Source organism: Eleutherodactylus coqui, chromosome 12 (assembly GCF_035609145.1).
Source record: "Eleutherodactylus coqui strain aEleCoq1 chromosome 12, aEleCoq1.hap1, whole genome shotgun sequence".
NCBI lineage: Eukaryota > Metazoa > Chordata > Amphibia > Anura > Eleutherodactylidae > Eleutherodactylus > Eleutherodactylus coqui.
Window position 1 is genome coordinate 10,709,074 of NC_089848.1, and position 24,414 is coordinate 10,733,487.

At 49.8% G+C, this 24,414-nt stretch overlaps 1 protein-coding gene across 1 annotated transcript in view; it reads left to right on the top strand.

Moving 5' to 3' along the window:
• STK17A (serine/threonine kinase 17a) overlaps positions 1–23,908 on the top strand; it is a 33,821-nt gene extending 9,913 nt beyond the window's left edge. The window contains exons 3-8 of the mRNA XM_066585360.1: positions 4,652–4,864; positions 14,675–14,819; positions 17,528–17,654; positions 17,732–17,780; positions 17,888–18,064; positions 19,932–23,908. Coding sequence (XP_066441457.1) covers positions 4,652–4,864; positions 14,675–14,819; positions 17,528–17,654; positions 17,732–17,780; positions 17,888–18,064; positions 19,932–20,277 — 1,057 coding nt within the window. The 3' untranslated portion in view covers positions 20,278–23,908. The remainder of the gene's footprint in view (positions 1–4,651; positions 4,865–14,674; positions 14,820–17,527; positions 17,655–17,731; positions 17,781–17,887; positions 18,065–19,931) is intronic.
• Positions 23,909–24,414: the final 506 nt, after the last annotated feature.

Below are 24,414 nucleotides of genomic sequence, written 5' to 3' on the forward strand. Positions count from 1 at the left end.
CTTCTTCATTGCTGCCAAGAGGGATTTGGCACGTTCACTTGGCATTTAATTGGCACATGCATGTCAGCAGCGAGTCTCCGATGACCAGTTCTACAGGTATACTTGTTTCGGGTGTTGGGGAAGGAAGAATCTATTTTGTGTCCTGTTGAATATTAATGACTTGTCTCTGGTTGCTAACGAGCAGATGGCCGCGCGGCGCTGGAACAATTTGTCAGGAATTGGATGAACATTAGTTTCCACGTCTTTGGCTGGCAGAGGCTGTCGGTGCTTCACATGTAATTAGAGCTGTCGGTCACGTCTCGGTCTTCGTTACGTAAATGCCTCAAGTGGTGATGTGCCGTTTATAGTTGTGGGTCACAGTTTAGCGCATATCTATATATTTTATAGGGTTGGTTGTTCCATCACCTTTAGATGGCGAGACTAGTGCAATATGCATCGGTGTTATTGCATGGGTGTACTCTGAAGATCCTCAGTATTTGGATCCATCAAATGAGGTCTTGGATGAATCGTGCTACTGCGTCTTCAGATCAGATGGTCGTACCGGGTGTGGAGGAGCCGGGGGACGCCTTCTGCTTGGGTGTTGTGCCAAGGTTCTATTGTGGTCTGGGGATGGTTTATGTGACATGGTCTCCATCCATTGGTTGTAGTGACAAGAACCACGACCCCAGAGGTGAACCCTGACATTCTAGACAACATGGCAATACTCTAGAAATAGTCGGCCATACTTCCCACAAGACTATATGCCTTGGAGGGTTGGAGAATTTGGATTGCACTGGTGTGCGCAAAACTATGACCTGAACCCTACTGAAGTGCCCAGATAATTGCAGGGTGAATGGAGGGAAATGCCAGCTGACGTATATTAGACATCAATGGAAAGTATATCATGGAGAGGATCCAATGTCATTAGGGCCAAAGGAGCCCCACTAAGTATTACCATATGGAAATAAATGCTGCTGGTGGGATAGATGCTGTAAGACGCTCCCGCCGTGTACACGGAGTATCCATAGAACTCGATTTGCCAATGGTGGCCAAAAAAAGTGCTGTTGAGGTGTGTGCGTGCTTTGGCTGTACCGTATAACCTGTAATGTGGATGACCATGGCGGCTCGCAGTCAGTTATGCGCCGTACATTTTTTTCTTCTTTCACGTGTGTATTTCCCGCACCGGCTCTTGGCGATTGACTTAATGTTAATTGCATACCGTCCGCAACAAAATGGAGCGTGCTGCGACTTTTCTTCCGCTCGCGGAATAGGCAATTCGTGAGCCCGGCCTTATGCTCAGAATTTACCTGATATTTACTAAGATCTGTTTGCTCCCCAGCGAGGGTATTTGTAGAGCCGGAGCCGCTGACCGTTGTGTGGAGCCGGGAACGGAGAAATGGAAGTATGTTCCATGCATCGCTGGCATGAACAGATGCAATGTAGCAGCCGCCGGCGTCCGGGTGACATTGTATCTCCTCGCCTGTAGTCAGAGTAAGCAGCTTCCCTCGCCGGCAGGCAGTGTGATCAGCGCTCGCCTGGAAGTAGGTCAGCGGACAATGCGGTTTAGGCTCTTTATGTCCAGCCGTGACTTCATGCTGCAGCAATGTGCCGGACAAGAGTGTTTTCCTATTCATCTATGCGAGGGTCTGATCGCATGTACTACCCGACTGAGTCACCTCTACCTGTAGGGGGGGCCGCCATGTTCAGTGCCTCACCTCTACCTGTAGGGAAGGGGGGGGGGGGGCTGCCTCCTTGCTTAGTGCATTACCTCTACCTGTAAGAAGGGGGGGAAGGCGCCATGCTCAGTGCTTCCCAACCCCCCCCCCCCCCTCTACCTGCAGGGGGAGGCTGGCCTCCTTGTTCAGCGCTTCCCTTCTACCTGCAGGGAGGGGAAGCCGCCTTGTTTAGCGCTTCCCTTCTACCTGCAGGGAGGGGAAGCCGCCTTGTTTAGCGCTTCCCTTCTACCTGCAGGGAGGGGAAGCCGCCTTGTTTAGCGCTTCCCCTCTACCTGAAGGGGGAGGCTGGCCGCCTTGTTCAGCGCTTCCCCTTTACCTGCGGGGGGGGGGGGGTGCCATGCTCAGCGCTTCCCCTCTACCTGCAGGGGGAGGCTGGCCTCCTTGTTCAGCGCTTCCCTTCTACCTGCAGGAACGGGAAGCCGCCTTGTTTAGTGCTTCCCCTCTACCTGAAGGGGGAGGCTGGCCGCCTTGTTCAGCGCTTCCCCTTTACCTGAAGGGGGAGGCTGGCCGCCTTGTTCAGCGCTTCCCCTTTACCTGCAGAAGGGGGAGGCTGGCCGCCTTGTTCAGCGCTTCCCCTTTACCTGCAGAAGGGGGAGGCTGGCCGCCTTGTTCAGCGCTTCCCCTTTACCTGCAGAAGGGGGAGGCTGGCCGCCTTGTTCAGCGCTTCCCCTTTACCTGCAGAAGGGGGAGGCCGGCCGCCTTGTTTAGCGCTTCCCCCTTTATCTGCAGGGGGGGGAGGGAAGCTGCCTCGTTCAGCGCACCCCCCCCTCTACTTGCGGGGGAGGGAAGCCGCCTTGTTCAGTGCTTCCCCTCTACCTGCGGCCCTGTGAACTGTTGCCCGCTTTCAGTACTTTGTTTCCTATGGAAATGGTCCGTTAGTATGAAGTCTTCTTCTGGTATCCTTACTGTATACCCGTTGGCACAAGTCCGTGGTCACAAGGTAACCTTTACCCCTCTACGTATTGTAGTCCGTGCGCCGCACACCGAGGACTGAACTCCTGAAGGGACTTCTTACTATTGCCAGATTATTTCATGAACTAGAAATGGCATTTTAAGCAATTCTCCCCCCGCCCGGCCTTGTGGCGGCTGCGGCCCGCGGCGCTCTCACATCCCAGCTTTTACACAACAGTTGGAATTTTTAAAAAAATAAATTGCTGAATCGTTCAAATTTGAACAATAAAATGGAGCAGAAGGTCCGGATCCGATCCGCAGGCTGTAATTAGTGGGTGCCCATGATTCTCTATGGACGGCTTGATCTGCGGATCTCCCGTGCGGACGCCTGTGGACATGAGGCCTAAATGGCGCTCGTTCTGCTGTTCTCCTCTGGTACCGCGGACCGAACCCTCCTGGTAAAGCCATGGATTTTTCTTTATCTGTGTTGTAACTGGATGTCCGAGCGAACGATTACCGCTGCGTGTAAAAGTACTCAAGGCTAAGGGTTCAGACTGTATCATGTGTGCGCTGGACGGCGAATGGAGTCACTGAACGCTCATTGATGCGCCTGTAGATGTTGCGTATTGATATACGCAGGAGAAATAGATCGCAGCATACAATCGTGAGCCCCATACATTGTATAGGGAACGTATGAAATGCTGTTTATACTCAACCCCGCTATGAAACGGGGCAGGAAAGTGTGAAAAACAGAATATCTATAAACCATGTCATACGCAGCGGGTTATGCCTACGCCGGTGGCCGGGAGCCCTTATCGCGGCCGGGAGCCCTTATCGCGGCCGGGAGCCCTTATCGCGGCCGGGGAGCCCTTATCGCGGCCGGGGAGCCCTTATCGCGGCCGGGGAGCCCTTATCGCGGCCGGGGAGCCCTTATCGCGGCCGGGGAGCCCTTATCGCGGCCGGGGAGCCCTTATCGCGGCCGGGGAGCCCTTATCGCGGCCGGGGAGCCCTTATCGCGGCCGGGGAGCCCTTATCGCGGCCGGGGAGCCCTTATCGCGGCCGGGGAGCCCTTATCGCGGCCGGGGAGCCCTTATCGCGGCCGGGGAGCCCTTATCGCGGCCGGGGAGCCCTTATCGCGGCCGGGGAGCCCTTATCGCGGCCGGGGAGCCCTTATCGCGGCCGGGGAGCCCTTATCGCGGCCGGGGAGCCCTTATCGCGGCCGGGGAGCCCTTATCGCGGCCGGGGAGCCCTTATCGCGGCCGGGGAGCCCTTATCGCGGCCGGGGAGCCCCTATCGCGGCCGGGGAGCCCCTATCGCGGCCGGGGAGCCCCTATCGCGGCCGGGGAGCCCCTATCGCGGCCGGGGAGCCCCTATCGCGGCCGGGGAGCCCCTATCGCGGCCGGGGAGCCCCTATCGCGGCCGGGGAGCCCCTATCGCGGCCGGGGAGCCCCTATCGCGGCCGGGGAGCCCCTATCGCGGCCGGGGAGCCCCTATCGCGGCCGGGGAGCCCCTATCGCGGCCGGGGAGCCCCTATCGCGGCCGGGGAGCCCCTATCGCGGCCGGGGAGCCCCTATCGCTCAGCATATGCCCCAAGTGAACAACGGACACATATTTATTTGCTTCTCGTTCGCCGCTTCACCTATTAGCAATGGAGGCAGGTGGGCCGGAACAATTCCCCTCCTTCCCGCCCCCCACTCACTGTGATCACCTCTTCAATGAGGTAATTGACTAAATGGTAATTGGGCCATTGTCTTCCCTTCCCTGCATATTTGTCAGGAGTTCACAGATGGAAACTAGATGACAAGGCCGAGGTTCCCATGGAAGCAGTCTGTACGCCACATAAGGCTTCCCGCTGTGTACGCACCGCCCACTGACTCCCATCCTGTGAACAGTATACGGCGGGGTGTCTGTAGACCGCCATATAGTACACTGCAGTATCCAGGCTGCTCTGAACACTTGGGCTATAGCTGTATACAATGTATTCTGCTCGGTTGGGGAGCGCTGCAGCAGTTTTCGTTTAAACCTTCTTTTTTTTGCCCTCTTAGGGGTAAGTTTGCCGTGGTTCGAAAATGTATCGAGAAAGAAACGGAGAAAGAGTTTGCTGCAAAGATCATGAGAAAACGAAGAAAGGGCCAAGACTGCCGTATGGAGATCCTGCATGAGATCGCAGTCTTGGAGCTGGCGAAGGACAACGCTTGGGTCATCAAGCTGCACGAGGTCTACGAGACCCCAACGGAGATGATCCTGGTCCTAGAATAGTAAGTACCCCTTATCCCATGGACACGGGCAGATTGCGTTACTTTGGTGCCGCATGAATGTAATACATATGGGGCCGTTGTTGTCCACCATATCAGCTGTATCTAAGCGGGAGGTACCACCATGGCTGTATCTAAGCGGGAGGTACCACCATGGCTGTATCTAAGCGGGAGGTACCACCATGGCTGTATCTAAGCGGGAGGTACCACCATGGCTGTATCTAAGCGGGAGGTACCACCATGGCTGTATCTAGGCGGGAGGTACCACCATGGCTGTATCTAGGCGGGAGGTACCACCATGGCTGTATCTAGGCGGGAGGTACCACCCTGGCTGTATCTGGGTGGGAGGTACCACCCTGGCTGTATCTGGGTGGGAGGTACCACCCTGGCTGTATCTGGGTGGGAGGTACCACCCTGGCTGTATCTGGGTGGGAGGTACCACCCTGGCTGTATCTGGGTGGGAGGTACCACCCTGGCTGTATCTGGGTGGGAGGTACCACCCTGGCTGTATCTGGGTGGGAGGTACCACCCTGGCTGTATCTGGGTGGGAGGTACCACCCTGGCTGTATCTGGGTGGGAGGTACCACCCTGGCTGTATCTGGGTGGGAGGTACCACCCTAGCTGTATCTGGGTGGGAGGTACCACCCTGGCTGTATCTGGGTGGGAGGTACCACCCTGGCTGTATCTGGGTGGGAGGTACCACCCTGGCTGTATCTGGGTGGGAGGTACCAATCCTCATCCACTTGTGATTTTGCTGGGGTAACTCTTCTGCAGGGTAACATGGCACAGACACTTGCTCACATTACTGGCTTATCATTGGAGGCTCTCTTGCTTTTGGCTTCAGAACACCTGAACTGCCCTTACATGAGCTAACCTTGTTCCTTTTTTAAAGGTGGTTCTCCTACTTTTAGCTGTTTTCAGACATTGCGTAGTGGCCCGGGTTGGTACTGCAGGCTGAGTTCCATTCACTTCAATAGGATTCAGCCTGCAGTACCAACATGGGCCACTGTGCACTGTACAGAGCTGTCTGAAAACAGCTAAAAGTAGGACAACCCCCTTAACAGACTTGTTGCCTCCATATTTGTTTTTGTTGGAGTTGTTTGTGCACAGGAGATATTTGGGTCCTGTTCTACCTTAGAAGGAAGAGGAGTCGGATATTTCAGTGTGTAATCTCCTAGTTTACAGCGTGCGGGGGGGGGGGGGGGGGGTGCGCTGTGCTGTTCCATGTATGAGTATATACAGGTAATGGCCTTTCACGAAAGTGTTACTCATGCACTGGGTGATATAAGATAATTGTCTGTAATTCGGGCCTCATCGCTGCTGGTGGGACAATAATTGTCATATATTGTGGTGTGTAATTTGGGGTGGTTTCACTTCTGCGCTCGGGGTTCCGGGTTTCTGCTCTGTTCGGGAAGAACGAAAACAGGAGACAGTCTCCGAACAGGGCTGTGCGGACCCCATTGGGCTGTGCGGACCCCATTGACTTTAATGCGGTCCGCCCAGTTTCAGTGAAGCCCCGGGAACAAGTAGGAAACGTCGTGAGGTTTGATACGGATATTATAGTTTTGTTGAGTTTATGGAGAATCCTCTAGACTCCTCCTCCATTAGGGCTCAGGCCCACGGCCGTGGTGTCGCAGCGTATCCCACGGTGAGTCGCAGTAATGGAAGCCAATGGACTGTCGTTCCATGCACTACGGTGTGTGGGCGCTGCGTATCGATGCGCAAGAGAAATACATCGCAGCATGCTATATGTCTCTGCATATCACACGCAGCCCTTGTATGATGCGCTTCATATGCAATATGGTTAAAAAAAAAAAGTGCGTGACTTGCGGGCGTGCGCAGTGCTGCAATGGCCCCTTGCCTTCCACATACGGCCGTGGGCATGAGTTTTCACTTCCGATCGCTGTGAATGTCTATCTGTGGCTGCTGCTCACCCGTAGATAGTCTATAGGGAACCCTAAATAACTCGGCTCTACTCGCCACGTGCCGATCCGGCCTTCTCATAAGATCTCATACACTTTCATTACTGCTTCCTGACTTTGCGATCTCCCAGTTGCGGCGGCTTTTGCGGCGTACCGCTTGCCCTCCGGCTTATCTTACGAATATGGACTGGCACAGAAAGCGTCGTATTAAGCATAAGACATTGCTCCATTCCAGTAACCACTAGCAGCATTGTGAATGCAGCTCTGCAGGAGAATGGTAAGATGCAACTGAAGAGCCATGCAAGAAGCAGAATACGTGATATTAGACTGCCTACAAGTGTCCCAGTTGTCATATTTGCATCGGGGACGCCCCCTTGCCTTCCCCATCACTTCTACATTAAGGCTAATGTATATTTTCTCTGCTAACGATGGGTCTGGCTGTCGCCCGGCAGGCAGAAGTCTGTCTTATGTGCTGTAGCTGGCAACTAGCTGCTGTCCCCCCATGGGTGAGCGATAGAAGAAAGGCTGCATTGTGTCCGTATTTGTGCCTTGGCGTTCTGCCCGGGACTCACGCACCAAACACAAACAGTTTGTAAAACAAAAATCTGCCTCTCACGCCATCCCACCGCTGCGCCCTGCAGACCCCCACGTCCCCGGGCGTGGACCCCATATCTATGGGACCCCTGGTTAATGGGACTTCAGCTCTGCAATGCCGCTGCCCTTCCACATAGAGTTCAGGACAGCATAGACTTCAGGCGTCCTGGCCGGGTGGCTGCTTCTCCCCTGATGGGACTTGTTGTCCGCCTCTCGCACGCGGAGCTTCCAGGCTGAACGGAGAATACAATGTATCTTATCACAAAAAGGCAGCGTGCCTCGTGTCCCCGTGTAGACGGCGCTCAGCGGAGTATCGCTCCTCAGTACTTGAGGGGAGTGTTGTGTAGCGCTGGTTATCCTCCGATACACGGAGACTCTGCAGACCTCACGGCGCCGCGGATTCACTCATTCGTAGCGTCGGTTCTGTTGCAGAATTTGCGATGGAGTGAAAATCGCACCAAAATCTGTATAGAACGCGGCCCCAGACACGTCTTGGTTGTGAAAATCCACAATGGCGTAAAAAACGACTGAAGCGTCCGCGGGCACACGCTGTATGTGCGTCCGCGGGCACACGCTGTATGTGCGTCCGCGGGCACACGCTGTATGTGCGTCCGCGGGCACACGCTGTATGTGCGTCCGCGGGCACACGCTGTATGTGCGTCCGCGGGCTCACGCTGTATGTGCGTCCGCGGGCTCACGCTGTATGTGCGTCCAACCGCCGTCTGCAGGTATCTGTGCAGCAGCTGACGTGGTAATCTGCTGGAAGGTATTAGCGCGGCTGGCTGCGTGTCACGGCTTTATCTCCGGCTCCTCCACACGCACGCCTTCTGATGTCCTTCCCTCTCGGCTAGCTTACTGTCTGCGCTCTATTCACCTTCTAGTAAACGTCATATTTTGTGTAATAATTGATATATTACATAGGCGAATGTGATATTGCGCTTACAAACCTGCAATTTTTCACGAGACTGCGATATAATTGTGATTTAAATCTCATCTGCGATCTTCATGCACGGTTTCGGTTCGCAAGTGTTTAGCGTGACGTCAATGTGAACCACGTGATGTCTCTCAGGGTCTCATTCAAGACAACAAGCGAGGCGGTTTAAGGGGAACTCCAAAAGAGAGAGCGCTGCAAGAGGAAAAGTCGCCGGTGCAAATTCAGTCAAAAGGAAGTATTTAATTTCCGTGTGCATCGCACAAAACGCACGTGAGAATACGAGTGACTGCACCCTAAACATTGGGGTGTAGAAGGATATGGGGGCGGGGGGTAGATGCCGGCAGCCAATACACTCCCGCAATGGCTCTGATCAGCAGTGCTGCTCACCGGAGCTGTTGACCCTTTAAATACTGCGGTCAATTCTGACGCTTGTTTCATGCACCACGAAGGGATGGGCGAGCGTTTCCCATTGATTTCACGGCAAGTGATGTTTGACCCATTTAAAACAATGGACGATGCGTTCTGACGGACGGGAAAAAATGGGACAGGCAATGTTTTTTTTTCTTTCTTTGCCTTGCACAGTCTCTGTGGGGGGGGGGGGATCACTCGTATGTATGACTCCATTTAAAAGAATGGAGATTACCTTTTACGGGTCAACGCACAAGACGCCATGTGACTAGCTTCAGGCCACTCTTACGCGGCGTCCGTTAAACGCAGCGTTTTATCGCAATCTTAATGGGCGTTCATTCTGATTCCGTGTTTAGACTAGTTTTCAGCGCTGTCTGCTCTATTGTCGCGCTCGGCTGAAGCTCCGGTGAAATCAGTGGAGGCGTTTTACAGTGTTTAGCGCTGCGGTTTAAGTGCTGATAAAAGGTGTCCCCGTGTCCGGACTCCACTCTCGTTTGCTGTTTACTGCTTTGTTTTTGCGCCTTAACGCACCTCCTCACCCATCGCAGTGGTGGGGTGCGTTAGAAACTGCTGTCGGACGCCATAACGAAAACAGCGGTAGACTCGCAGCTTTCACACACTGCTGGTGGACGGTGGGGGCAGTATTTGCCAATCTGAGTACCCAAAACCCTGAGCATTGGACCCCTTATACATGGAAGTCGTCTTCCTGAAAGCATTGCTGCAGAATATCTCTGTATGGCGGCGCACGGTGGCCATGCCGCTCTGTAGAGGATCGGGGCGGAGATCTTTATCCCTTCTCAGAGACTGAGCGACTCCTGTTTACATTTGAGGATTGGCTAATAGTCGTTGTGTTACATTCACTGAAACGGAACGACTGGCAACTACCGAGTGACTTCTCGCCCATCAATGCTTGTTTGAGCGATTTATTCCGGTCACTATCGGCCCGTGTAAGGGTACCTTTAGGAAAGGGGTAAAGGGGTTTCTTGCCTAAGTCTTCAGCTTTTACACAGGCCGATTTATATGGACAACTGTTGGCCCATGCCCACACCGGCCCCGGCTGGGCACGGAGCGAGAAGTCTATTAGTTGTCGCCATTTGTTCCATTTCAGTGAGCTGTACCTGAACTACTACTGACCGACTCAACGCAAACCAGGATCACTGTCTCTGAGCGGCTGCCTGTTTCTTTGCGGGCGGCTGGAAGATATCTCTGGCCCTGGCCATCTTCATTCTCTGAACGATTATCATTCTTGTGTGAAGGCGGAGGAGCGATGGTTTCGGGAATGTACCGTGTCAAGGTCCCTTCTAGAATAGCATCTTGTAGCTCTTCAGGGTTTCCTGAAGCTGTTGGGTAAGAGGCCTTGTAGATCCGGTCTTATATGTTTGGTAGGTCTTGCCTTTTTTGTTTGGGTAGGATATAATACAAACACACAGCTCATTTCCCCCCTACCTCCCAGGGATTCGCTCCCCACCGGCACACGGACAAACCCAAGGAGCGGGGTCCTCCATGAGCATCGGAGAGGCGGCGGCGGCGCAGGGCCTCGGCAGGGGAGGCGGCGGCGCAGGGCCTCGGCAGGGGAGGCGGCGGCGCAGGGCCTCGGCAGACTTCCAGTGAAATATTGATAGAAATGAAAAAAGATTGTCGGTACACGGAGCACCGATCCCCAGCGGGTTCCGTGTTTCAGTACTTATACTAATTACAAGATATTTTATTGGAACGGACGTTGGACTTTTTCTCTACTTTTCGCACCACCCCCAGATGTTCTGTAGACGCTACACCGTATGTCTGGCTGTATACAATGTGTAGCCCGCTGCAGCGCTAGGCGATGTGAAGTGCTGGAAACTTGCACCATCGGTCACAAAACAAGGTCTTGTCGAGTCCCGCAGAGACATAATGCCGCAGTCTGTGTTGTGCAGGGCACATCTTCAGCTGCCAACAAACTCTGTCCTGCCAGTCACCTTGTAGCGAGTCTATAAGGCTATTATATATAGTCTATAACTCATAAAATGCTGAAATGAGTCACAAGATGGCTGATGTCTGTATTATGGAATCATTTACCTCTGTGGGACCATAAAGGCATCCATACCAAAGCCAGGCTTCTCTAGGTGACACGTACACACGGAGGTTGAGGGGGTACATGGGTACACGAGCCACTGTGGCAGAGGCAAATGACACGGGTATGTTAAGGCTTCATAATAATGGTTGACTCGCCATGTGGACCTCGGGTGCTGGAGATCTTCTCACAGATGAGGGACTCGTGTTTACACCAAGCAAGAAGTCTTTCCGTTTCAGTACGCTGGAATGGAACAACTGGCAACGACTGAGTCGCTCATTGCGCTGTCGGGGGGCCGCGTGTACCCCGCCCATTATCTCTCATTCAGGTGATTATTCTGGCGACTATTGGCCTCTGTAAAGAGTATAAAGGTACCTTTTAGGGAAGAAAAAAGCTTTTCTAAAGGTAACGCTCTTGTACTTACTGGGTGGTACATATACCGTCTGTTACAGATGGTGGTTTCATTTTGTTTTCCCCTTACCCTCTTGTGCCGCCTTATATATGGTCGCCTAAATTGCTCAAACAAGTGTTTTATGGGTGACTGGTGACCTGTGTGCCCACGGCCCCTGACGGGGCGCACAGTGGAAGTCGCTCAGTAGCCACTAGTCATTCCGTCAAAAGGTTCTAAGAGGAAAAGCATAGAGCGACTTATTAAGGAGGTGATGCTTATAGAATAGTTAGTAGGGTGTCAGTCCAATTACCGTCACCACAGGTAACGGGCATAGAAATGGAGAAAATGATGACCGTGGGCACAACCCAGCTCAAAAGAAAAGGGCTAAACTCTATTTCTTAATTATTAATTGATGGCCAGCACAACGTGTCTTGGAGACTCGGGCCCCTTCTTCAGAAATGGGCAGAAAGAATAAAGGGATGTTAGCGGATATTCATGCCCTGTACTCCCAGGAAGGAAGAATTGGTGGGTTTGTCTTTCCTGGGAGTACAGGGCATGAATAGCCACTAACATCCCTATATTCTTTCCAGGCCATTTCTAAAGAAGGGGCCTGTGTCTCCGAAACACGTTGTGCTGTCTATCAATTCAGACGAAATTGGTTAACCCCCTTTTGCTTTTATGTGCTTTACATTACAAGGGTTGCGCCTACGGTCCATCATTTTCTCCTTTTTACAGTTAAAGGGATCCTCTCGTGTTTAGAAAAAGTGGATACACAGGGTTCCTTTTTCGAAAAATGTCCATTGGCGGTCAGGTCTGAATCTCGGCAGATATACCGGGCACATCGCGTGGGGAGGAGTGTTGCGGAGTAAAGAAGTGGACCCTAAGTTTTCTAATCACAAACCACTCCTTTATGACCCCTCCCCCTTGCCACAGATCAGAATGTTATCCCAGTGTTTTGCATTCGTCTTCTCCGACTCTCCAAAAACGTATCCTAAAAGGTTAATGGTGTTCGATGTGAGACAGAAGTTACATAATGAGTGGCTCTGCGGGCAGGAACTGATTAATGGCCCTGCTATGAAATATCCCGGCCTCCTATAAGCTGCACTAACTGTATTCTGTAATGTGTGGGAAACATTCCAGGGGCCTCTTGGTATTTACTGTCTTAATAGGATAAGTAATGGTGGAGGAACGGGGCAGAAGTTCACGTCTGGCTGTCGTCTTGGTTCTAGAATTGAGCGCCACCTTAAAGGGTAGCATATCGGAAGACAATAGCTGCGCGGTTACTATGCAAGGCTGCCATTGAGAAGGTGTAAATAAAATGCCAGTTGTATGTTAATTGTATTGTAATTCAGTAAGCGTGGACGTCTCCTCTCCTGCAGACCCCCCCCCCCCCCCCCCCCCTGCGACCAGCAGCCAAGCGATGATGTAAGCGCTTACACAAGCGGCTGGCATTGTGTGACATTGCTGTAGCAGGTTCGCAGGAGCTCCCAGAGCCACACTCAGCCCTTCCGGCTCTCCGCATCCTGAAGAGTTGTGTTTGTAATACGTTCGTTACATAACAACCTCCCCAGACAATCGGGAAACTGATCCTCCTCATTGTTGCTTGTACAGACTTAATGTGATTGCTTTCTACAGTTAAAGGGGGAGGGGAATTTTTTTATTAACCCCCTCAAGGACCCTAGGGTGTTTTGGTACAGAACAACAAGGCACTTTTTAAGGATTTTAACCGTGGGGTGCTTGTTTGGGCATATTTTATTTACTTCAGCTGCCATTATTTCTGCTGTGTCTTTTTGTTCTGACATGTCCCCCAGGATGTCATCTAAAGCCTCTGGGGGGTCATTCACATTGTCAGTTTTATTTATTTTTTTTCCCCTCACATTTTCACTGTAGCTGGAACATTCATAGGAACCCCAGTTACCGGGAAAACCTCCTTTAGTGACAATAGTCACTAACTGAGCTGATCAGGGTCTGCTAGGACCCTTCAGCCTTACTGTAACAGGGGGCACCCAGTGGTCACATGATCGCTGGGTCGCAAAGTAGAAATAACACTTCTGCTTTCTCTCTTTAGTACATGGCACTCATTGAATGCTATGAAGCTGTGAAAAGTAGAAGGCAGAAGCGGTTAAACGCTTCTCCCTTCTCCTGTGTCCTCGGCTATGTCTGAGAACTGAGGAGCTGACCTGCTTCTGCTTAGTTGCAGAAGTGGGGCTTTACTCCTGCGCCGTACTTCTATTAGCCAGGATTAAAGCCCAGGACCAAGCGCCGTATGTTTACTGCTACTGGTCCTTTAAGGGGTTAAGATGCACATACCATGGCCCAAAAAGTCAGGTTTGCGCTATAATTTATGCCAGAAACTGGTATAAATTCTAGTGTAGTTGTCAGTCGGTGGGCGGCCATGATGCTTCTGCAGAGTCCTGCCTGCTTTATAGAGGAGCGCTGAGGACTTTTTATAAGGGGCTGTAAGTTATACATTTTTGTACAAGTATGGCTTGGGCCGCCTGCACACGGGCGGAAATCCCGCGGCGGTATTTCCCGCGGGATTTCCGCCACTGAAAGTTTGCATAGGAGTGCATTACAATACGCACTTCTATGCAGACGGCCGCGGTTTGGCCGCGCGAAATGTCGCGCGGCGAACAAATCGCGGCATGTCTTATTTTTGTGCGGGGCTTGCACTCACCCGGCCGCCGGCTCCGGTCTGCGCATGCGCCGGCTGCGTAGCAGCCGGCACATGAAAGAGCCGGGGCCGCCAGGCGCGGGTGAGTACGCGCTCGTCCCTGTAGGCTGTCGGGTCCCGCGGCGAGAATTCTCGCTGCCGGATCCGACCCGCTCGTCTGCAGGCGGCCTTGCACAGAAACTTGGAAACTTTTTACTCCGGAGTTCTGGCTCATGGCCTGTATTAAGTCGTCCTCCTCCACATGTTTGAGGTATTCCACTACTGTCCTCATGCAGTACCTGAGTGTGTGATCATAGCCTGGTGGGTTACTTGTCTTGGAAGCCGTAGTGTCTGTGCCGCTGTCCACAAGTGTTTCTTTTTAACAATAGTGGTGTCTTCCAGAGACATCTTAAAGGGGCTTTCTAGTTGTAAACTACTGATGGCCTATTTTCGGGATAGACTGGCTAGGGTCTGCCACCTGGGATCCGCACTGATTGCCGGACCAGTGTGCTCATGCACATAGCTGATTTCTGCAGGATTCGAGCAGCTCCCTTCTCATTGCAATAACAGAACTTGGTGGTATTACACGCAAAGTTCACATTTGCTTCAATGGTAACTTTACTTATAATACCAAGCCTGGCCACTGCAGTGAGAACGGAGCTGTCTACTTCCTGCAGAAATCAGCTCGGTGCACAAGCACATCAGCCTGGCAAATAGCGGATTAGCAGGGATCCTGGGAGATGGACCGCCGCAGATCTACTATTGACTGCCTAGCCTGAGGATGGGCCATCCGTAATTTACAACCGGACAAACCCATGAAGGTATTCTTGTGCTGATGTGGCAATTCTCTCTGTTCCTCAGTGCTGCCGGCGGTGAAATCTTCAACCAATGTGTAGCAGAAAGGGAAGAGGCCTTCAAAGAGAAGGATGTTCAGAGGCTCATGAGACAGATCTTAAAAGGAGTGTCCTTTCTCCACAGACACAATGTTGTCCATCTTGACCTGAAGGTAAGTACAAGCCAGTGGAGGCTTCTGTACATCCGCTGGTCTCTCCTGTCAAGTCGTCCTCAGGCTTTTCTTGGTTAATTCTACACTTATGCAGTTGTTGTTGCTTGAGGGCGTCTAGATATCAACACCCCCCCCCCCCCCCCCCCATCCCCCATCCCATTGTAGAGAAGGGACTTATGACTTATATTGGCAGCTTTGTTTTGCACAAGAAGAATGATGTCTTCCACTCTTTTATTGAAAGAAAGTCCAGTGTTTGACTCTGAGCTCCGAGTCACAGAGGCGGGCTGTGTTGGAGCTCCTCCCTCTTGTGTAGGCGGAGAGAAGGCGGCACTGCTCCGCCCCGTGGCACTGCTCCGCCCCCGTGACACTGCTCCGCCCCCGTGACACTGCTCCGCCCCCGTGACACTGCTCCGCCCCCGTGACACTGCTCTAATTCACACTTCAAAGTGTAGTTGTTGTGAAATGCTGCAGTGTTTCAGAATGAAACCTACATGGGGGTGACGGGCGTTGAGCAGCAGGAGTCTGGTGGCAGAGCCCCTCTAAGCACCTTAGTACATCCCTGCTCTATAATAGGGCTGTCAACACTTATGTGTAAAGTCACGGCATCAAGCCTATAAATGGCTGTAAAATGCAGACCTGCAAACAGACCCGACGTGCTTAGAGGGTGGAGATAGAGCTGCATTAATTGACCCAATGGCTGCAGCGCTTCTAGCGAGACGGCAACTGCTGAGCGGACAAATCCCTCTCCAATTGTTTAACCCGCTGCTGTGAAGAATCAGCACTAAATGCATTAATACTCTGCTGGACAAACTGCGACTCCAGGACCGTCAGGAATCTGATCCCCTGGGCAATGCAAACAAGGGCAGTCCCAAACGGACACTTTGGAGTATACACTGTCCATATATATGTGCCCATAATGTAGAGCTGATGAGATACGGGGTCATTCTCAAAAGCTCAGGCCTTATTACTTTAAAGAGCCACTCCAGCAAAACACTTTATTTTTCTTTCCTCATCCCTGCCCTTCTCACCTGATTGCCTGTCACACACTAGACATCTGCTATGTAATGCAGTGCAGCCTCCTGTCTGATACTTATTAAACACCATATTGATGTCCAGATTTCTTCCTGCTTTCACTATTTTGTGCTTTCAATCCCATAATGCAACAGCACAGCATCACATGACCAGCTAGAGACTGTACCATCTCTGCCTGCAGGGAGGACCGTGCCATTACCATATGTATTCTATATTTACCTAAATAAGTTAGAGAGGAGGCTGAACTATCGTCTTCACCAAAACTCATCACAGTTATTGCTGATGATTAGATGTTACGGTTAGTCCCCCCCCCCCCTAAAAAAAAGAAAGAGGGACCGCCTTGGCTAAAAATCTAGGGACTCCTATAAATGATAAAATGTTTTGTAGTTACAACTAGTATGCTGGTCTGCCTTGTGACACAAGATCTGAGACTGCGCTGGAGTACGATGTATTATGATGGGGAAGGCTCGGCTTACCGGTGACTCATGTGTTTGTAGAACAGGATGCAATGAGAACGTCAATAGTCAATGTAGATGGAGGAAATATGGAGTTAAACAAATGACTTGGTAAGGCGCTAAGAGAGGGTTTGTCAGGCTTGGTCAAACTACTCCAAGTCCTACTGAGTAAAGCAGATCAGTAGGGTACGCTCTGCCGGAAGACCCCAATATCTAGTAGAGCAACGCCTGGTGGTGTTGAACATAAACTGTCTGTAGTGCGACCTCTAGGTAGCTGCTCTGAGTCCATATCTGACGTGACTAGGGAGATAATTCATGTCATTCCACTGTTGGAAAGGGCTGTGGCCTGTTCCTCAACCTATGACATGTCAATCGGTCACATGGTCTTTCTGAGCTACAATAATGGGTAGAGCCACTACAAAATGTACAGCGCTGTGACTGATATAGATTGGGACTGAGCTACAGAAAAGCCATGTGACCAATGGATGTTTCTGATGTCACAGGCCAAGGAAGAAGACCCTACAAGCAACTGACCCGTGGGGCTCCGACATCCAGGACCCCGAACAATGTGATATTAAATAGCTAAGTTCCGGATAATCCATTTTAATGGGTCGGACATTGATTTACAGGGTAGCTACCTAAAGATGGCGCTGTGGAGGGTTTCCTTCCTTCTGGAGGATGAGCAGGGTGTGTACTTCCCCAGGGAACATCTCCTTGCAGAGACCGGCTACATCTCCGCAAGGAGAACCAATCCTTTCTAAGAGGAAAGGAACAAATTTATTTTGTACCTCTGACCGACCTGTAGAGATGAAGGGAGGCACAGTGGACAACTGCCGCTCCGTTGATCTGTTCATGGTGGTGACCTGTGTCGTCCCTGTTCCTTCCCTCATGATATCTCTGTGACCATCTGCCTCCTCGATAGCGTGAAGTTAGTCTTCAGTGAAGTGGAGGGAGCTCGTATACAAGACTCCCCAGTGGTTGGCCACGAGCTGCGAGTAGTGGAGTTAGAGGCCCATTTTTACACGACCGGTTATCGTTCAGACCAGTGAAGGTGAACGATTTCTCATTTGATTGAGCCAACAATGTATCTGCCAGTATAAACGGGCTGCCCAAGAGAACTCAACAGTGTCCGTCCTTCAAGAAACCGTTAGGTGGAAACGGACCTTTAGGTAAAATTGTCACTCACAATCTTTTTTTTTTTTTTTTTTCCCCCATTCACAGCCACAAAACATTTTGTTGACCAGCGACCGTCCACTGGGGAACATAAAGATAGTGGACTTTGGCCTATCCAGGGTAGTCAACAACCATGAAGAATTAAGGGAGATCATGGGGACCCCGGAATATGTTGGTAAGTGTCCCGTAAACCGTCCTCCTTTGGGTGCACTTAGAATGTGTAGTGGACTAACTGTATCCTTCTCTCTTTAGCACCTGAAATCTTGAGTTATGATCCAATCAGCACAGCGACAGATATGTGGTAGGTTCATTTCTAACGTACTTGTTTATGGTGTGATGGTAGCACAGTGCCGTGTATGAACTCGCCCCTCCACGGTGATGACTTGCGGTCTATTTCCCCCATTACAGGAGCATTGGTGTGTTGGCGTACATCATGCTGACGGGTACGTCTCCGTTCCTGGGTGACGACAAGCAGCACACTTTCCTCAACATTTCCCAGCTGAACATCAGTTTCACAGAAGACTTTGAAGGAATCTCTGAACCAGCGGTCGACTTCATGAAAACCCTTCTTGTGAGGGAGCCCGAGTAAGTGCTCCTCCATGATGATGGCTCTTTATGGCCTTTCCTTCCTGCGTGAACCGCTGACTTCACACTTTTGACTTGCTTACGATGCGTGTCTAGGACTAGTTTATTCCGGCGTCGTCATTGTTTGTTTTTATTGGACTAGATGCCCAGACTATCTGATCATAGGCTAAGTATTGCAATAATTCTCTATGAATTTGCATGGCTTGTGTCTTTAATGTCAGTGTACATGCCAAAAATCATGGGACAGCAGTATGTAAATTGATTATGAAGTGGCGTTACCTGAGGTGACACACTGGGAATGCCCACACCAGTACCGGTTGTGAGGGGTTCTTTTGCCAGTGTGTTTGACAAGACGGCGTGAATTAGCAGGGTTCCAATGAGGCATTATAGTAGGTGCTGGATGCTGCAATTTCAAAGCTGTGTAGGCATTTAACATTCTGCAATTCACATTGTCGTGTGTACTGGGAAAATGTCATGGAAGGCATGTCCACTATGGCTGGTAATGCCTTCTATGACAACACAGCGGTGTCTGACTAGAATTGTCTGCCCGAATAGACGAAGGTCTTCGGCAGAAATCACATCCACATTCTGTGCAGGAGACCATATGCACCTATTCCACAGCATTCTCTAGCTTTCATGGTATAAGGGAGCAGAAGACCCACCAGAGCACCTCTGTTAACAGCATCACACTGGACACATCTCCTCACCTTGGCTCATGAGGTTGGCAACATGTGGTATGGGCCAATGAATAGTGCTGCCAACTGTTATGGGCTGATGGTAAGGTTCATATGTGACGCAGACTCTATGAAGCCCATGTTGTGAAGAAGGCACGGTGCAGATTGATGGTGGTTCTCATGGGTTGGGTCCACTGGTCCGCCCAAACATGTAATTAATCTATGCCTGCTATGTTTCACGGCTTGGTGACCTTTTGCAGCTCCTCATTGATTTTCATGTACTTCCATAATGATGGAATAGTCTAGTAGGATAAAGCACCATGCCATCGGTCCTAAGCTGTCCAGAATTGGTTCAAGGTGCATTCTAGAGTTCCTATGAATGGTGTGAAGTACAGGATTGCCAGATATGAGTTTAATCAAGCATTTATGGGATATGATGGAGAGGTCCATTTTCAACAAAGATCCTGCTCCTACAAATACCCTGGAGCTGTGAGTGGCTATCCAGATGTCTGGAGGGATGTTGTCATGATGTCTTCCATCCACGTGTGGAACTGATGCTAGATCTGCTTGCTGCACTGTGGCAGCTAGAGATGGGACCTATACAATGTTAGTACGTGTCCTATGACTTTTGGCTTGTCGGGGTATATTGATTTCTCAAGAAAAAATATAATTTTGAGTATAAATGTATCTTAAGACCTGCTTTCCTCAATGAGGAGGTGGTGGTTCATTACTGATGGTAATGTAACTTGTATTGACTGTAATTTAGGTTCCTTGTACATCAGGTCAGCATGGAGCATGGCACAAGAGTGGGAAAGACTAGGGGATGTTTTCCCTTGACCTACTCTTATCCTCATCTTCATCTAAGGATGTACGGCACCATAGGCCTCCAAAATGATAGGTATCTACGATGCTGTGAGTTTGGGCAATAGACCCGTGGCTGGGATGGGGCACATCTGTCATACGGCCGAATATGAAGATGAGTCAACTAATCATTGAATGCTTAAGATGCTTATTTATCACCAACTGATGAAAAGAAGAACATTTCCACGTAAAGCTGTCCAGATGTCTCTTCCTGGCTCATTACTATGGTTATTCAGAACCTACATTAAAATCCTGTTAACGATGACAAGTCCCTGTGATAGTTGATGAAATGGACCTAACAAACCTAACTAATCTTACTGTTTGTATTTCAGAGGTCGAGCAACGGCAGAGGATTGTCTTCAGCACCCTTGGCTCGCCGAAGGAGACCTCCCAGATCTCTACTCTAGTGCTATGAATACAGTGGACAACGGCAAGCCAATCCTGCTGGTAGAGGAGGACAACGATGAGCTCAAAATAAATGCTCTGGAAGCGAGTCCAACCCAACCAGACACAGACGAACAGACTGTCACCGAGGAGTTGATATTAATGGCTTCTTACACTTTAGGACAGTGCAGACAGACTGAGATGGAGAAACAGACTGAATCTAAAGCCATTACAAAGAGGTTTAAGTTCGAGGAGCCAATGCTGCAGGAGCTACCGGGAGAATTCATCTACTGAGCCCGGCCACTTGGACTTATGTGACTTTTAGAGCTTGGACTTGTTTTTCTTTCTAGAGTCATGGAGCTCCTTGGTTAACCAGAAGTCAGTCAGCCTTCCGATAAGAGCAGCTGCTCATCATGGCGATAAGAATCCAATTCGATTGTGCCATGTAAAATCTCCGAGTGAGCAGCCTCTGTCCGCGTGGTTGACCATATATCATTTTTTTCATTTTATTTATTTTTAGAGGTTATTTGTTTTTTTTTTGGGGGGGGGGGGGGGGGCTTGTGCCTAATTCACCACCGTAATATGCTGCTCCCATATGGATTTCTTGAATTTGCAGCAGGATATAATATCATAACTGGGTCCTGTTTGGAAAATGTTACTAGAGTAAGACCAAGATCGGTCAGTATTCGAAGACTGGGAGCAGATGATTTGGGGAGCTCTGCTGAAATCTGGTTGACTTTTTTAAAATAAACCCGAAATGAAAAGTAAAAAATTTTTATATGTATGTTTAGCAAAGCTGGAGTGTCTCGTACGGTAGAGGCAGCCGTGTTGTGGTTTACAGTAATGGACCTGACAAAACATTTGGACAATAGCCCAGGTTTTTTTTTTGGTATGGACTTATATAGTTAAGCATGTGTAAGCCCTCTATTCCCTGCCATAAATGGGATCGGATCCCTACTGCCTGCTTTCTCATTTGCGTTGGGGGTGAAGTTCTATCTTCCTGCTCCGTTCGCCTAGTCAAAGGCACCCAACAGGACCCCATTGACTATACCTGGATCCATTCTGTTTCCGCTCAGATGCCCGGCGTTGTATCGGAAGAAAGTCCTGCATGCAGTGGTATTTTGTGCCGGATCTGAGAAGGAACCTCTGAACCGAGGTTCCAGCGTAGATGTGAACTGGCCATTGTCTTTGCTGTTGGAGTCTAAAACTGATGCGCTCATGTGAATGCATGCTGTCGAAACTTCAATAGGGCCGCCTCCACTGCATACGGACATCAGCATCCTTTAAGCTGTTTGTTAATTTTTGAGCCACTCCCTTGTTCGAAAAAAATGAAATGGAATATGTATACTTTTGGGATGGGGGATAAAAAACAATGGGAGATACAACAATGCAAAAAAAAGTGCTAAAAATGGAGTAATACTGTACTGGCAAAATAACAGCTCAATGTTTTTGTTACTTCGTGTTAGTTATTGTTTGACCACAATACCACTTCAGTGTAACCTTGCACATTCAATGCTATTTGAGCAGGTGCCAAAATGTGTTGTAACCATTTAACCCCTTGTAGCAACACAACATTTCTGTATAGAGCGATACTCTGCACCAAGTATTACTAGAACACCTCTAGAAATGTCCGGCGCTCTCCCAGTAAATGCCAGTTTGGGGTGCGATTGTGATAGACTAAACCCAAGTACATGGCCTGCTGTGGTTGGTGACATGTACGAAGGCTCAGCGTTGGTCTTGTCACAGCTGAGGGTAAAAAGAATGCCGTATGCACTGACTGTTATCAGATTGATGGACCGCATTGCGGGGGGGGGGGGTTCATCAGCGAACGTGTATATCCGTGGTATAATGGATCTGGCAGCGTAACATGTATGGCCCAGTGGGAATATTTTCACTTGCTCCACACTTTGATGATAAGATGATATGTAACAGGCAGCTTTGAGCAGCGAGGTGAATGAGGACACAAGTTGTGCTATTTTGGCTTCGTTTTATATACTATGATACATTTTGGGGTATTTTCTACTCTTACTGAACAATAAATCTCAATATTCATTAGATATATAGATGACTGCATGACCTTTCCCATTACAAAGAACCCATTCCTCAACACGTTCGAAGTGCCTCCTAAGTTCTTGTGCTACGAAAGCCGAGCACTACTCCCTATCATTCTGTGCTGCCCACCACGCACCCCCTCATTGTGGCTCATTAGCTTGCAGGTTTTATACATTAAAATTGTTGGGTACCATCGGGGGTGAGGGTCCCTCCCTCCAGACTACAGGGCCATCTGGCATGGTGAAGACCCAAGATGGAGTATATGATACACATGTTGGGTCGTGAGCAGTTCTGGATTCGTGATACTCAGCAGGTACCTGATAGTTAAACTTGTTCCTAGAATATACTAATTACAAGTCTTGAAGTTCCTTGTGCTGCCGGTATGTGCAAATAGTTCAGAGGTTTGTCTTCATGGTAGTTGTGAGTGTAGGCCCTTGCCAATATAGGCGGTGAGATGAGTTGGGTTTTTGAGTCTGTTGTAATTCCACCATTTGTTTTATGCATATCAATATTTTTGTACTGAGAACTGTAAGCTCTGGATCTCAAGGCTTCAACTTTGGAAATGTGTGCAGTTTTGGGAAAAGCTCTTGATTCTATTCACGAGCCGGGATCTGGTGGTTAAGTAATGGGTGTCATGGTTCAACTAAATGGCTGTGAACTTTTGTTATCTGCACAGTCGCCTTTTTATAAGCGCCCTTTTACATGGCACAATTATCGTTCAAAAACCTTGCTGAATCGTGCAAATTTGAACGATAATTGTTTGGTGTAAACACGGCCAACGATTGGACAATTTGTTTGCTGCTTCGCTTCATGCAGGCTTAAAAATTGATCGCAAGTCGTTGCGTTTGAACCGCGATCGTTTAGTCATTCATTGGTATCGTAAATGTGAACTGAACTCCTCTGCAGCCTGATTATAGAAGCAGATGACTCTTACATGGAGTGTTAAATCATTCGCGAGGTCAAAGGAGCCCAAGTTGTAGTCATTGATGTTTAATATTCCTTTTCAATGCCGATCTCGGGGTTGGCATTTCTACATTGACCGCAGCCTTGGTGGCTGGATGGATGACCGTGGTAAAGCAGAAGACGTGTGATGGGGAAACTACCAGCTAATCAGTATTACCCTGCAGTAAATCATTAGAGGAAGTCCGAATTTAAGGGAAAACGTCTGCATTTTGCATGATATGGTCACCCTCTAGAACTTTTTATAGGTTCTGGCTAAGTACAACCCCACAAGCCAACTATGTACATCATAATGTTGCCAATTACAATTTAATGAAGCTCATAGCAGACAGTTGTAATAAATCGCATGACTCGATTGCTTAAGTTTAGGTCAATGACCGACGCAGTCCTAACTTATAATGGCGAAGTCTTAACAAAAACCGCCTCTGCAGCTGAGTTATTCCTGGTCTCCTCCAAAGCCGATGGTGAAAACTGGGCTGCCGAGTCTAAGGGGACGTGAGGGCGCTTACATAGAAGCCCGAAAATCCTTTTTTCTCAGTGGAAATGTAAATTAACAACCGGACCAAGTCGTGGTTCCCCAACCTTCCTCTGAGGAAGGGTCGGCCATGTCTGTAGACCTATTAGTACTCATCCCTAATACAAGGTTTTGCAAGACCAAGATTACATTCATCTGGCCGCTCGAAGACGTGCAATGTGTCTGTTGTGCCTTTTTTGTACAGAAATTTTAAACCAGAGCTGTTTTTGTATAGTTCTATTAAAGTTTGTAAGTTATAAGCAGCCTGTTAATAGTTTGTTCTGTTACTGGAATATAAGATGTGTTTCTACTGATGGATTCTTCAGGCTGGGGAGGCCGGTCCATGCATTTGAAGCTGTTTATAATAAAGAGATCTTCCACTCGGTGGATGTTCAGTAACCTGCGTGTTGTCTCTTCTGTCAGTCATGTATGACAAGTTCTTAGTCCATTGTGGGACTACAGGTAAGTGGAAATCTATAGAAGCCTCTAAACATTAGATGATGTCCAGCCAATGCTTGAGGTCATGGAAACCGACGGGTTGCCCACAACATACATCGTGGACGGGTTCATTTCTTACCTTAAGTTGTAAGCCTGGTATAAGAGGTCTTCAGAGCAACTATGGGAGATAGGACTGGATAGACCTCAATGTTTTAAAGCCCAGAAAACCTCGAAGAATAGGTCTGCCAAATTCTGCAGTATTTCTGCATCTAGAACGGGTAAGATCCGCACCATCTGTGCAGATTTTGACTCTAAATCAGCAGCGCTTCCCCAGCCTATTTCAGAAGATCCCGCACCCTCTCCCTTCTGCGGTCTTTGCGCTCTCGGCGCTTCCTTTACCGGGCACCCGGTGGTCTCTCTAGTGAGTGCAGCGGTGCTGGGCAGGTGATATGGAAGGGAGATCAGCA